The sequence below is a fragment of the Vombatus ursinus genome, unplaced genomic scaffold, assembly GCF_900497805.2.
Source record: "Vombatus ursinus unplaced genomic scaffold, bare-nosed wombat genome assembly UNPS02014961.1, whole genome shotgun sequence".
NCBI classification, from domain to species: domain Eukaryota; kingdom Metazoa; phylum Chordata; class Mammalia; order Diprotodontia; family Vombatidae; genus Vombatus; species Vombatus ursinus.
In genome coordinates this window covers 207,364-220,498 of record NW_020954739.1, presented here as the reverse complement: position 1 = coordinate 220,498, position 13,135 = coordinate 207,364, and the positions used below count along the sequence as shown (strand labels likewise).

Sequence of the window (13,135 nt, the reverse complement as noted above, 5' to 3'; positions counted from 1 at the left end):
GGCAGGTAGTGCAAATATGATTCCCATTGTACAGATAAATAAGCTGAAGCTTATTTGCTCAAAATCACAGACCTGAGGACAAAGCCCACCCCTCCTCCATGGCCCCCAAACCAGAGATCTTCCCACCAAACTACATTGCTGTTCTTGGGCTACAGCACACATGCATGCCTGTACATGTGCGGGTGCCAGCACACGCACACCCACACTCACACCCCTGCAGAAGACCACGCCCATGAGCTCTGTCTGCCCTCCCGCTCCCTGGCTGAGGACTGACCCTTGTTCTCTTCATTTTCCGCCAGGGCTTTCACGCTGGACATCAAAACATCATCATAACCCAAGAATTCGTCCAGGAGCAAACGGCTAAATCGGTCTCCAAAGCACTGATCCCTCGTAGGGTCTAAATTAGTGGAAGAGGAGAATTACATCTGTGAGTTGAAAATCCAGGTCAGTTTGGAGCAAATGTTCCCCTGGCAACCCCCAAAAGGAGAACATCAGACCTGCCTCTACAAATGCTACCTCCCACTGCCTGTTTCCATTGTGCTTTGCACATACACCGTGGCGCCCCCGCCCCCCTTCACCTCCCAATTTCAAGGGAGGCAGAGGTCATGACCCATATTCCACAGATAAGGAAACACCCTCTGAGACAGGAAGTGACTTAAGGTCACACCAAGCTACTCAGTGGCATATTGAGTCGAGAATGTCCCCACTCCTGGGCTGTTCGCTTTTCACACTCCCTAAATCCCAAACCCAGCTCCTATTTGTACAGGGCTTTACAGAGATCATCTCATTTGAATTTTATTAAAACCCTGTGAGGTGATACCTAAGGCCTCTGTCATTAAGAAAACGAATGAGGCTTAGAGAGGTTCAAAGACTTGTTCAAGGCCCTCTGGCAGTCGAGGGAAGGAGTCAGAACCTAAACCAGGCCTTCTGCCTGGGCCTAGGGCTTCCTAGAACACAAGCCCTCCTTGGTGCTCTTCTGGACACTGTGCCCTGCCTTTTCCTGAAGCTACGGCTATTCCAAAGTGCCAGGCCACTGAAGAAAAACAAGCTGTCCCATCCTGATCGCCCCCAGGAACACACAGGAAAGTGGAGAGAACAATGGTTTGAGAGCCAGAAGAGCTGGGAACACGTCCTACCTCTGCCACAAAGTTGCTGGGTACCTGGGGGAGTCACTTCTCCCTCTCCTCCTCAGCTGGCTGCTTCTAAAATAAAAGGCTCCGACCAGCTAGTCTCTAAAGTTCTTTCAGCTCTGACAACCTACAAGCCTATAAAGAGGTGTATGTGGGGTTTTGTTGTTGTTGTTTTTTTTTTTTTTAGGGGGAGGAGGAATGAGAGCTAAGATAAGGGAGATCACTCATGTGACTCGGGGTGACATTATAACCTAGTAATTCATCCAGTAGTCAATGACTAAGGGAATAATTTCTACAGGAGGTGGAAGCCTGTGAGAAAGATAAATATTCTGAAAGGCTGAGATGAAGAGTGTGTGTACATTATAGGGAATGCTCTGTGCAAATACAAAGAGGGGGGAAAGGAAATATTCAGTTTTGGAAACAGGCAGTACTCCAGTTAGGCTGGAGCATGGAACGGGAAGGGAAATAATACGAACTAAGGCTAGAAAGGAAGGCTGGAGGTATATCCAGGTATAAGCCAAGCTACGGGACAGAGGGGGAAAAGTGGAGAGAAGGGAAAGAGGGCGAGAGATTCGGAAATGGGGAGACGGGGGTTGGGGGAGAGGAGAAGAGAGAAACTACGATTTTAAGGCTGGTGGTGTCCACAATAGAAGTAGGGAAGTTTAGAGAGACAAGCTTAGGAAAGGAAGATAAGGAGTTTGGTTTTGGATATGCTGAATTTGAAATGCCCATAGTACATTTAGTTGGAAATCTAGGCCCAGTGTGCCGGAGAGAGTCAGGCAGGATGTACAGATGTAGATAGCACCTCTCTGGAAATGGAGTAATTTGCATAGAAAATTTAACATAGAGGAGTAGATGAGGTCACTGAGACAGTGTAAACACAAAGGAAAGGAGGCCTGGGTTCTAACCACACAAAAGTGGAAGCTGAGTGCTCTGAGGAAAAGTCAGGCAGTAGGCATAAGAAAAAAAGTGTCATGGAAGTCAAGGCAGCAGAGAATATCCGAGAAAAGGGGTTGGCCAACAGTCCTAATAGCTGCAGAGGTCAAGAGGTATGATGACCAAGAAAGGCCATCAGATTTTGTAGATAAGATGTAAAAACAAGATATTAAAAAAAAAAAGAAAGGAGTAGGGAACTCAGGAGACTGAGGAGTGAAAAGAAGATGATATAATCACATAAGGTGGAGAGTTTTTAAAGATGAAGTTAGCAGAGGGCAAGGGGTAGGGGGGAAAGGGTGGTAAGTGGAAGCAAAATGGTGGAATAGCAGCAAGAAATACAGTAAGCACCCCCCAAAACTCCTCCAAATGGATCTGGAAAACACACCAGACTGAATGCTGATGGGAAAATCAGAAAGGAGTCAACGTGAGTCACGTGTCCAGTCAAGGCTGTTACAGAGAGGGAGACAGAGAGAGAGTCTGTGGACACTAAGGATAGCTCCTGGCCACAATCAGACATGCAGAGCAGTCTAGCCCAGGGAGAGACTGTGCACCAGAGCAAGAGGAGTTCTCAGACACACACAGGGCCCCTCAACTTCATGGGTGTTAACTGGCAGCTTTGTTACTCACTACCCAGTTCTGGGTAACAGATTCAGGGGGGCTCTAAGAAGGAGACCTGCATGCTGGGTAGGGGTAAAACAACATTCTGGTATAAGGAGACCTATGCTATGTGTCAAGAGGATCAAGTCCAGAAGCAAGCAGCAGCAGCGGTGTAGCTTAGACCCCACCAGAAGCACAGTGGGATCTCAGCTCTAACTTCAAGCCCAACTGAAGCCTGCAAAGGAATAACCATGGCAAGAATCGTAGCCCAATTCTATCACTGTACTTCCAGTGGGCTGACTGTAGCAGACCCAAACCCAGAGCGAGAACTAGCAGACTTCAGACTACAGTGGGCAGCAATTAGACTTTTCCTAGATCAGTTCACTTTGGGAGCACTGAAGTCTTACAGGTACACAGCCTGAGCTGTCCCCGAGATCCTGAGGGAATATAATAATACTCAATACCTCAAGAAAGCAGGAGCAGGACCAGCCCAAACCTTCCCTCCACAAGTATACAGAGCTGAGTCCTAACAAGTTTAAGGTCAGGAAGTCGTCTGGAAGAATGAACAAATTAAAAAAAACCTGTATGAACTGATACAGAGTGAAGTGAACAGAAACAAGAGAACAATTTATACAATGACAATAAAATTGTAAAGACAGAGACAACCTTGAAAGACTTAGGGACTCTGATCAGAGGAATCACTAACCAAATTTCAGAGAACTATTGATGAAACATATTTTCCCACCTTCTGACAGAGGTGAAGACTCAGAATGCAGAATGAGACATATATGTACTGTGTGTGTGTGTGTGTGTGTGTGTGTGTGTGTGTATATACATACAAGTCTTTCATCATCTGTAAACCTCAGTTTCCTCATCTGTTAAGAGGAGGAAATAATCCTTGCAATGCCTGCCTCCCAAGGTTATTGTAAGGAAGGAATTTTGAACCCTTATAGAGCTAAGCTATTTCCAAAAAATCTAGTTCAATACAGCTTTCTGCTCTGTGTGTTATTTTAGAACCTAAGCTATATCTGCCAAGTGGTCTAGGAAGTTACTGCACAAAGCAGATGTTACAGAACCTTTTTTCATGAAGAGGCAGAATCAGTCTCCAAGCAGCCAACTATCTAGTCCAACAGAGATCTGAACAAGGATCTCCCTAAAAACATGCCTGACAAGTGGTCATCCAGCCTTTGCTTCACCTTCAAGACAGGAGGAACCCACCATCTCCTCAGGCAGACCACTCCACTCTTGGACAGCTCTAACTGTCAAGAAGTCTTTCCTCTTATCAAATGTAAACTTGTCTCTTTGAAACTCCACCCAGCCACTGCTCCTAGTTCTAGTTTTGTGGAGAGAGAGCTCAGGTAAGCAGGGATATGGTTTGAGCAGACAGGGAAAAGTCTGAGCAGCCTTTAGTGATGCTAACTTTTGTTTGGTCCTTTAGCATGGCCATTTAATCATCTCTGCTATAGTTACAATCCTTTTATTCTTCCCTGAAAAACCCTCTCAAGCTCTCAGCAGTGGCTCTTACAAATCTTCCCCTAAAGTCCCTGGCCATCCTCATCCTTGAAATATCGGAAGATAGCTACAGTATACATCCTAACACAGACTATGACACTATCGCTTCTTGACTGCTATCACAGTGCTGACTCAAATTGAGGATGCAATCCATTTAAAATCCTCAGTTCTTCAGATGTGCTAACCGCCCTCCCCATCCACACTCATCTTGTATTTGGGTTTTTTTTCTTGTGTGTTTTTTTTAGTGAGGCAATCAGGGTTAAGTGACTTGCCCAAGGTCACACAACTAGTATGTGTCAAGTGTTTGGTCTGAGGCCGGATTTGAACTCAGGTCCTCCTGACTTCAGGGCTGGTGCTCTATCCACTGCACCACCTAGCTGCCCCTCATCTTGTATTTGTTAAGCTGAATTTCTGAAGTTCATTTTTTATCCCAAACGTAAAACCTCATATTTTTCCTTATTAAATTTCATCTTATTAGATTTGGCCCAATATTTTAACTTATCAGGGTCTTTTTGAATCCCAACTCAACTCTGTTATTTGGTGTTAGCTATCTCTCCCCTGTTTTTTGTTATCTGGTAATTTTCTATCTGCATCTTTAGCCAAACCACTGATCAATATGTCAGCACAATATGTATAACCCATATCAAATTGCTTGCCTTCTCAAGGGGGGGGGGGAGAAGGAGAGAGGGTAAGAATTTGAAATTCATCATTTTTAAAAAATCAATGTTAAAAATTGTTTTTACATGTAATTGGGGAAAAATAAAACATTAAATTAAAAAAAAAAATTCTCAAAAAATATGTCAGTACAGGGCCCGGAAGAACTCTTTGGAGCACTCCACTAGAGAACTTCCAAACAGACACTGAATAATCAACGATTACATTTCAAGGCTGGCCACTCACACCAGCTTTGAATCCAACTATAACTCTATCACTATCTACTGCACATTTCTTCATCTTTTACAGAAAAAAAGCACAAGGAGCTTTATCAGATATTTTGTTAAAAAATCTGGGAATACTCTAGCTATAGAGTTCTTCTGATATCCTAGCTGAATAAGAAAGTGAGGTTAACTATCAATCAAAAAGGGGCAGCTAAATGGCTCAGTGGATAGAGAGCAGGGCCTGGACTCAGGAAGATTTTAGTTCAAATCCAGCCTCAAACATTACTGGTTGTGTGACCCCGGGCAAGTCATTTAACCTCTATTTGCCTTAATCCACTGAAAGAAGGAAATGGCAAACTACTCCAATAACTTTGCCAAGAAAACCTCATGGACAGCATTGGCATGCTGTGGTCCCCAGGGTCACAAAGAATCGGATACGACTGAACAACAGTAGCAGCATCAATAAGCATTCTTGACTTGTTCACTATGTGCCAGTCACTATGCCAGATGCTGGGAATACAAAGACAATGTGAAACAGCCCCTGCCCTCAAGGAGTTTACATTCTAACAGAGGAGACAACATGGACATACAAGGTAACCCAAAAGTCTTAGTGCAGTTTCAAGTATTTGTAATAACACAAATCGTCATGACTGTTCTTGATTAACCCAAGCTGGCTTGCTGCTGTGTCATGTCTGACTCCTCAAAACCTCGTTTTTTGGGTTTTCTTGGCAAAGATACTGGGGTGGTTTGATATTTCCTTCTCCAGCTCATTTGACAGACGAGGAAACTGAGGCAAACAAGATTAAGTGACTTGCCCAGGGCCACACAATCATCTAGTCCGACTGTTATCCGTTGTCCTCTCCAAGTTGTCCCCCATACTCTGCCTGAAGGCCTCCAATAAGGGAGGCAGCACTGCACTTTGGGACAGCTGTTAGGAAGCTTATCCTTACATCAAACTGAAATGTGGCTCTCTGCAATTTCTCATTGCTGTTCCTAGCTCTGCCCTCTAGGGTCACAGGGGAAAGACGAATTCTGCTTCCACACGACAGCCCCAGCCACTCAAATACCTAATGACACTTTCCCTGTTCTGAATCTGCTCATTTCCAAATGGGTTCTGCAAAAATGGAGCCACAGGATTTTGAGACTCTAACCTCCAGGCAAGGAAAATGTCACTGGTGGTGTGCAAACCCCCTTCTCTTCAGTATGCCCTTTACTAAAAAGGTTCTCAGCTGTGATTCCATCGGTCTGGATCTGTTCTCTACCGACATCGACTCCAACTCTCCATGCAGCATAGCAGATGGTCTTTGTGAGTAGCTACAACCAAAACAATTCACAGGTACTAGCCCACTTCATGATAATAACCTAAGCAACTAGTTGTCAGGCAACAGACACACAGGTAAGGACCTGTGCTCAAAGGCCTGAGCAGAGCTTGTGGACATAGCCATAGCATGAGGCAATAAAAGAGGCCTAGAGAGGCAACTGACGTAACAGAGTGTTGGTCTTGGAGTCAGAAAGACTGGGAAGTCAGCTGTCTATGGGACTGTAAGCAAATCATATAAACTCTCTGAACCTCAGTGTCTTTAACCATAAAATGAAGATTATAGTGCCTACTCTTCCAAGTGTACTGAGGTTCCAGTGAGAAAATGTATGTAAAACATTGTGCAAACTTTAAAGCATTATAAGTTGGGGCAGCTAGGTAGTGCAGTGGACAGAGCACCGGCCCTAGAATCAGGAGAACCTGAGTTCAAATCTGGTCTCAGACATATAACACTAGCTGTGTGACTCTGGTCAAGTCACTTAACCCCAATCTCCTTAAAAAAAAAAATAGCATTATAAGTCAGTTATGATGGCTGCTGTGATTACTGGTGTCTGATACTTCAAAGTGCCATGATTTTGTGGGGTCTGAGTATTTCTTCCACTGACACAGACGGCAACCACCCATGGCTTGGTATTCAGGGTTGCTACAGTTTAAAAAAATTTTTTTAATTGACATCTTGCACATGAAAGCTCATTTCCCCAAATCTGGTCTTCCTCCAAACTTGGCTGTGTCAGTTGGATTCTCCACCACTCTTCTTCTGATCAAAATGGTCTGAAACTCCTTCTTGACTCTCCCTCACTCCTTTATGCTCTCAGTTGCCATGTCCTGTTCTTCCACAGTACTTCTTGCCTCTGTCTTCTCTCTACTTCTATAGCTTCTCTCCAACTTCAGGCCCTCATTCCCCTCTCGTATGAACTATTGCAACAGCCTTTCTAATTGTGTTCTCTGTCTCCAGCGTCTTCCCTTGCAAATCTGTCCTCCATATAGTTTCCAAATCAATATTATAATGATATAATGGCAACATAATGTAACAAAGACCTGACACCATGACCCACCCCCACACACCCTACCATCACCTCAAAAACCAATAGCACTCTACTATTGCTACAACAAAATACAAAATCCTTAGACTGGCCTTTAAGGCCATCCATGATCTCTCTCCCACCTCCCTTTTCCAGTCTCATTTCATTTTACTCCCTGAAACTTGGTTCTGGTCAAAATGGCTCAACTAGGTGTACCACATACACAATATTCTGTCTCCCACCTTCTGAGCCTGCCTTTGCACACACAGCTGGGCCCCCATGAGTGAAATGCACTTTATCCTTACCTTCACTGCCTAGAATGTTTTCAAAAGACAGTTCAGGTGCCTCCTAATATCAAAAGGCCCTTCCTGATATCTCCACTAGCTAACACTCTCTACTTCGTGAAATTACATTATATGATTTATACTTACACATCGGTGTGCACCCTGTGTCACCCTAACAGAATGCAAGCTCCCTGAGGTCAGGGCTTATTTCCTTTGTGTCTCTGTATCCTCAGTACCTGGCACAGAACCTAGAACACACCAGGTGCTCCACAAATGCTTGCAGGATTGAACTAAGATGCCTGGGTGATGGAAAAGCCTCTAAACTTAGCTGGGCAGGTCCTTAGATAGACCCTTACGCAAAGCCTTTTTAGCTTAAAGAGCTTGCTGGAGTCCTTCCCCCCACCCCCAACACCTTCTACCACCAACAATGCCTCTGAAAAACCACGAGGAGGCACCAGAGTAGATTCCAGTCAATGGCTGTCACCTCCTCAAAAACTGAAAACTCAAAACCGGAAGGAACAGGGGCTGGATCTAGAGCCTAGCAGCACATAAGCTCTCTGGATCACAACTAAAACCAGAGGCAAGGGCAAATACACAAGGTTGTTCCTGACAGTTGAGGATTTCCTGGCCTTCTGGGGAGTCTGAAAATAGAAAGGGAGGCCCCTCTAAAAGTTTAAAATGCTAGTATATGATCACAGATTGTTGGCACTCTAACCCCTAAGAACACTGGAAGTAAAGGAAAGAATCTTTGAAAATAAAAAGACAGATTGATGGTGTCATGTACTTTGACTTGAAAAACCACAAATTAACATTATTGATGTTGTACTGTATTTTTATTTTGTTAAACATTTTCCAATGACATTTTAATATGGTTTGGACTGCGTGACTGACACCTCTTATCTAGACCAACTCACACTCAAGCAAAATTCCCTTTATATTAATAATGACCCACATTTTTATGAAACTTTGTTTGCAAAGCACTTTACAAACATCTCATTATATAATCCTTATTACAACCCTCTGAGGAAACCAAGGCTCAGAGATATTAAGTGACAGGCCCTTGAGAGCCTGTCAGAGGTGGGATTCAAACACTCGGCACTCTCTGCACTCTAACATGCGGCCTTTACAAAATCCCCCAGTCATCTAGTCCCTGCCTGAAGAAGTCCAATTATAAGGAACTAACTGACCTGCCGAAGCAGTCGAAGCCTCTTTAATTGAGAAATGATCCAATTACCTGCAGGTTTTCTCTCACACTGAACCAAACGGTCTCCCTGTGTCACTTCCCCTCAGTGCTCCCATTCTGCAGCCAGGGCCAACTAGCCTAAATTTCACTCCTCTTCCCCGTGACAGCTTGAAAACTGCTTTAAAGCTCACTCGAAGTCTTCTCTTCGAGGACCGCAGAACACAGATATCAGAGGTAGAGGGAACCTCACATAGCATCGAGCCCAACTCCTTCCTTTCACATATGGGAAAACAATCTCAAAGAAGAACTGATCTGCCCAATTCCACCAAGGGAGAGTGTAGTCTTGGCTCTCAGCATGTAAATAACCTTGTCCTTCTGAAAACGGGCTGCTGTAAGATGTCCTGTGGAGGCTCCAATGGGGCCTCAACTTACCCAGCGTCACCACCATGACGGGGATGCTGAGGCGCTGCCGAGCGCTCTGAGACAATCGTAAAAACCCGTACTCCAGGGAATACTCCACTATGTACTCTTCCTGGGGCCACACTAGGAGAGAACGAGGAAAAGAGAGAGAAGCATTTTAGGTGGAAAAGATGAAATGACAGTTTCCTTAGACACCACCCCCCCCAGTCTGAAAGAAGTTAAAGCAACATGACAAGGAACAAAACCATGGAATTCAGAACTGAACGGTGCTTTAGGTATTCCATCCAACTCTTCACTTTACAGAGAAAGACAGAGGTCCAGAGGGGATTCTAACTAGTAAAAAGCAGAGCTAGAACTTGAAAACAACAGTAAAGATTCCCATTATTGCCACTATTTAACACAGTGCTAGAAATGCTAGCTGTAGCAGTAAGACAAGAAAGAGAAATCGAGGGAATAAGCATGGGCAAAGAGGAAATGAAATTACCGCTTTTTGCAGATGATATGATTTATTTAGAAATCCTGAAGAATTAACCAATAGTGAATTGAAACAATAAATTCAGCAAAGTTGCAGGATACAAAATAAATCCACACAAATCATCAGCATTTCTGTATGTTAACAACAAAACCCAGCAGGAAGAGCTAGAAAGAGAAATTGCATTCAAAATAACTACAGAAGCTGTAAGATACTTGGGAGTGTATTTTTCAAGATGAACTCAAAGAATTTTATGAATCCAATTATAAAACACTGTAGAAATAAAGCCAGACCTAAATAATCAAAGAAGCATTAACTGCTCATGGGTAGGTTGAGCTAATTTAACAAAAATGACAATATTACCTATACTAATTTAATATTCAGTGTTATACCAATGAAACTACTAAAGATACATTTTATGGAGCTAGAAAAAACCCCAACAAAATTCATATAAAAAAAGAAAGGTAAAGAATCTCAAGGGTAATAATGAAAAAAAGTGAGAAGGAAAGGAGATTATCAGTAACTGATCACAAATTATACCACAAAGCAGTAGTTTTTAAAACAATTTGGTGCTGGTTAAAAAATAGAGAACTCATTCACTGAAAGAGAGTTGGTACACAACACATAGAAGCAAACAAACAGCAGCACTGAAACCAATAAATCTTAAAACCCCAAGTTACAGGGAGAAGGGCTCAATGTTTGACAAAAAGTGTTTAGGTTCAAACCAAGCCTCATGCCACATACAAGGATAAACCCCCAATAGATACGTAATATATACATAAAAAGTCATGTCATAAACAAAGTAGAGGAACAAGGAAGAAATTATGGACAAGAGAAGAGCTGATTATTAAACAAGTGAGAAGATCACATAAGATAAAATGGACAGTTTGGATTATATAAAATTAAGAAATTTCTGCAGAAATTTGTTGTTCAGTCATTTTTTAGTCATGAAAAATGAAAAAAGAGTCCAACTCTTCATGACCCCATTTGGGATCTTCTAGGTAAAAACACTGGACTGGTTTGCCACTTCCTTCTCCAGCTCATTTTACAGATGAAGAACTTAAGACACACAGAATGAAGTGACTTGCCCAGCGTCACACAGCGAGTAAATGTCTGAGGCTAGATTTGAACTCAGGAAGATAAATCTTCTTGACTCCAGGCCCAGCGCTCTATCCACTCCACCATCTAGTGCACAAACTTAATGTAGTTAAAATGAGAAGACAAACAGATAAATGGGAAAAACCTCTACAGCAAGTTTCTCTGATAAAGGTCTCACATCCAAGAGGGAACAGATTCAAATTTACAAAACTAAAAGCCATCCCCCAATAGCTAAATGGTCAAAAGATACAACAGGCAGTTTTCAAAGGAAGAAATCTAAGCTATCAATAGCCATATGAAAAATGTTCTAAATGACTGATAATTTCTCTAGAGAATTGAAAATTAAAGCAATTTTGAGGTTGGATCCATCTCACACCTATCAGTCAGACTGGCAAAAATGACAAAAGGAAAAGTTAATACGTGTTGAAGAGGCTGTGGGAAAACAAGCACACTAGGTGCACTGTTCGTAAAGCTGTGAACTGATCCAGCTATTTTGGAAAGCAATTTGAAACTAAGTCCAGAAGGTCATACCAAACTGTGATCAAGCTATATACCACTACTTAGTACTATACCCCAAATTCCTCAAGGAAAGGGAAAAAGGATTTATATGTATAAAGATATTTATAGGAGTTCTTTTTATAGTTGCCTACAACTGGAAACTAAGGAAGTATCCCATTGGAGAATGGCTAAACAAGTAATGGTAGATGGATGCAATAAAATATCATTGTGCCATAAGAAATGACAAAACAAGACTGTTTCTGAGAAAACTGGGAAGACATTATAAACTGATACATAGGCAAGTGAGCATAATTAGAACAACAATCTGGGCAACATTATAGAGGGAAAAATTTTTTTTAAAAGACTTTATAACCAGATTTGATTTATGCAACAATAAACCTCAAGTCCAGAAGACAGATGAAATATGCCACTCAACTCCTGCCAGAGAGGTGATAAACTTAAAACTCACAGAGATACCATTTTTGTAGGTGACATTTTGTTTTTTTGGTCTATCCGTGTTTATAATAAAGGTTTTATTTTTCAGTTGTTGTGGGTAAATTTAGGAGGAAGAGCAGTGGGTAGGGCAGACTAAGAAAAACAAAACAGTATTTGAACCTGGTCCTCGGTCTCCAAATCCAGCGCTCTGTTCACTATGGCATATTGGCTCTCTCAATGCCCGGGGCTAAGATTTCTTGTATTCCTATTCCTAGAGGTTTTCTGGACATCACTCCTTTCACCAGATGACTTGCAGCCATTAATCCTACTCGCACAGTTAACATATACACTCTAGGTCTGCAAGATCCAAGGCCTGTGGCAGTCTGCTCAGAGTAACTGTAAACGTTCATGCATGACTTGCATGTGGCTAGCCCCTGGAGACTGTCTCTTCTGTCAAACAAATTTAAATGGGGAACCAGGTTTATTTAAAAATAAATCCCTGTAACTTCAGCTACTAGAGAGGCAGAGGTGTGAGCTCTCTTGAGCTCAGGAGTTCTGAGTGACAGTGGCTAAGCAGATGGGTTGTCTGAACTCAGTTCAACATTAATATGGCGAGTTCTCAGGAGCTCACCATACCACAAGAGTTTGGCTGGGGATGAGCTAACTGGTCAAGGTCTGAAATCAAACTAGTCAAAGTTCCCAGGCTAATCAGGGTGAAACTGGGCCCATGTACTTCCAGTCAGAGCAAGATATGGCTATCCAGTCTTAGAGCCAAGTCAACAAACTATGGTATATGAATATAAAGGAATACTATTACACCATAAGAAATAACAAAAATTCAGAAAAAACATGGTCAGACCTATGAACTAATGCAGAATGAAGTAAACAGAATGAGAACAGCACACAATGACTACAATGATGTAAATAAATCTGAAGCAACACTAAAGACAGATGAACTCAGATTAAAGGCAGGAAACAACACTGGCTCCAAAAGACAGATGATGAAATACAATTCCATTCTCTTGGTGAAAGTGAGAGATTTGCAGGGGCTGAATACTACTGTACACTGTTAAGACTGTTGCTACTGTGGTAGGTTTTGTTTACTTGTTTTTCTTTGGGGGAGGGAAGGGAGAAGAATTCTCAGGTCATATCTGTGGTATCAAAAAAAAACCCAAAACACAAATCAACCCCCAAAACCAACAAGTATTATTAAAACTTCAAATAGCCATTATTAGAAGCCTACAGAGGGGAAGGGACCTGTTCATGGTTACAGTGTCAAGAGCACAGCTAGGCCCAAACCCAGATCTCTTGCCCTTTTCATTAACCTATACAAAGGCACTATAACTCCGAGC

General features: G+C 42.5%; 1 protein-coding gene across 1 annotated transcript in view; it reads right to left on the bottom strand.

Moving 5' to 3' along the window:
• Positions 1–13,135, bottom strand: part of TMEM259 (transmembrane protein 259) — a 60,610-nt gene that overhangs the window by 8,555 nt on the left and 38,920 nt on the right. The window contains exons 4-5 of the mRNA XM_027845355.1: positions 9,293–9,403; positions 275–397 (exon numbers count right to left, since the gene is read on the bottom strand). Coding sequence (XP_027701156.1) covers positions 275–397; positions 9,293–9,403 — 234 coding nt within the window. The remainder of the gene's footprint in view (positions 1–274; positions 398–9,292; positions 9,404–13,135) is intronic.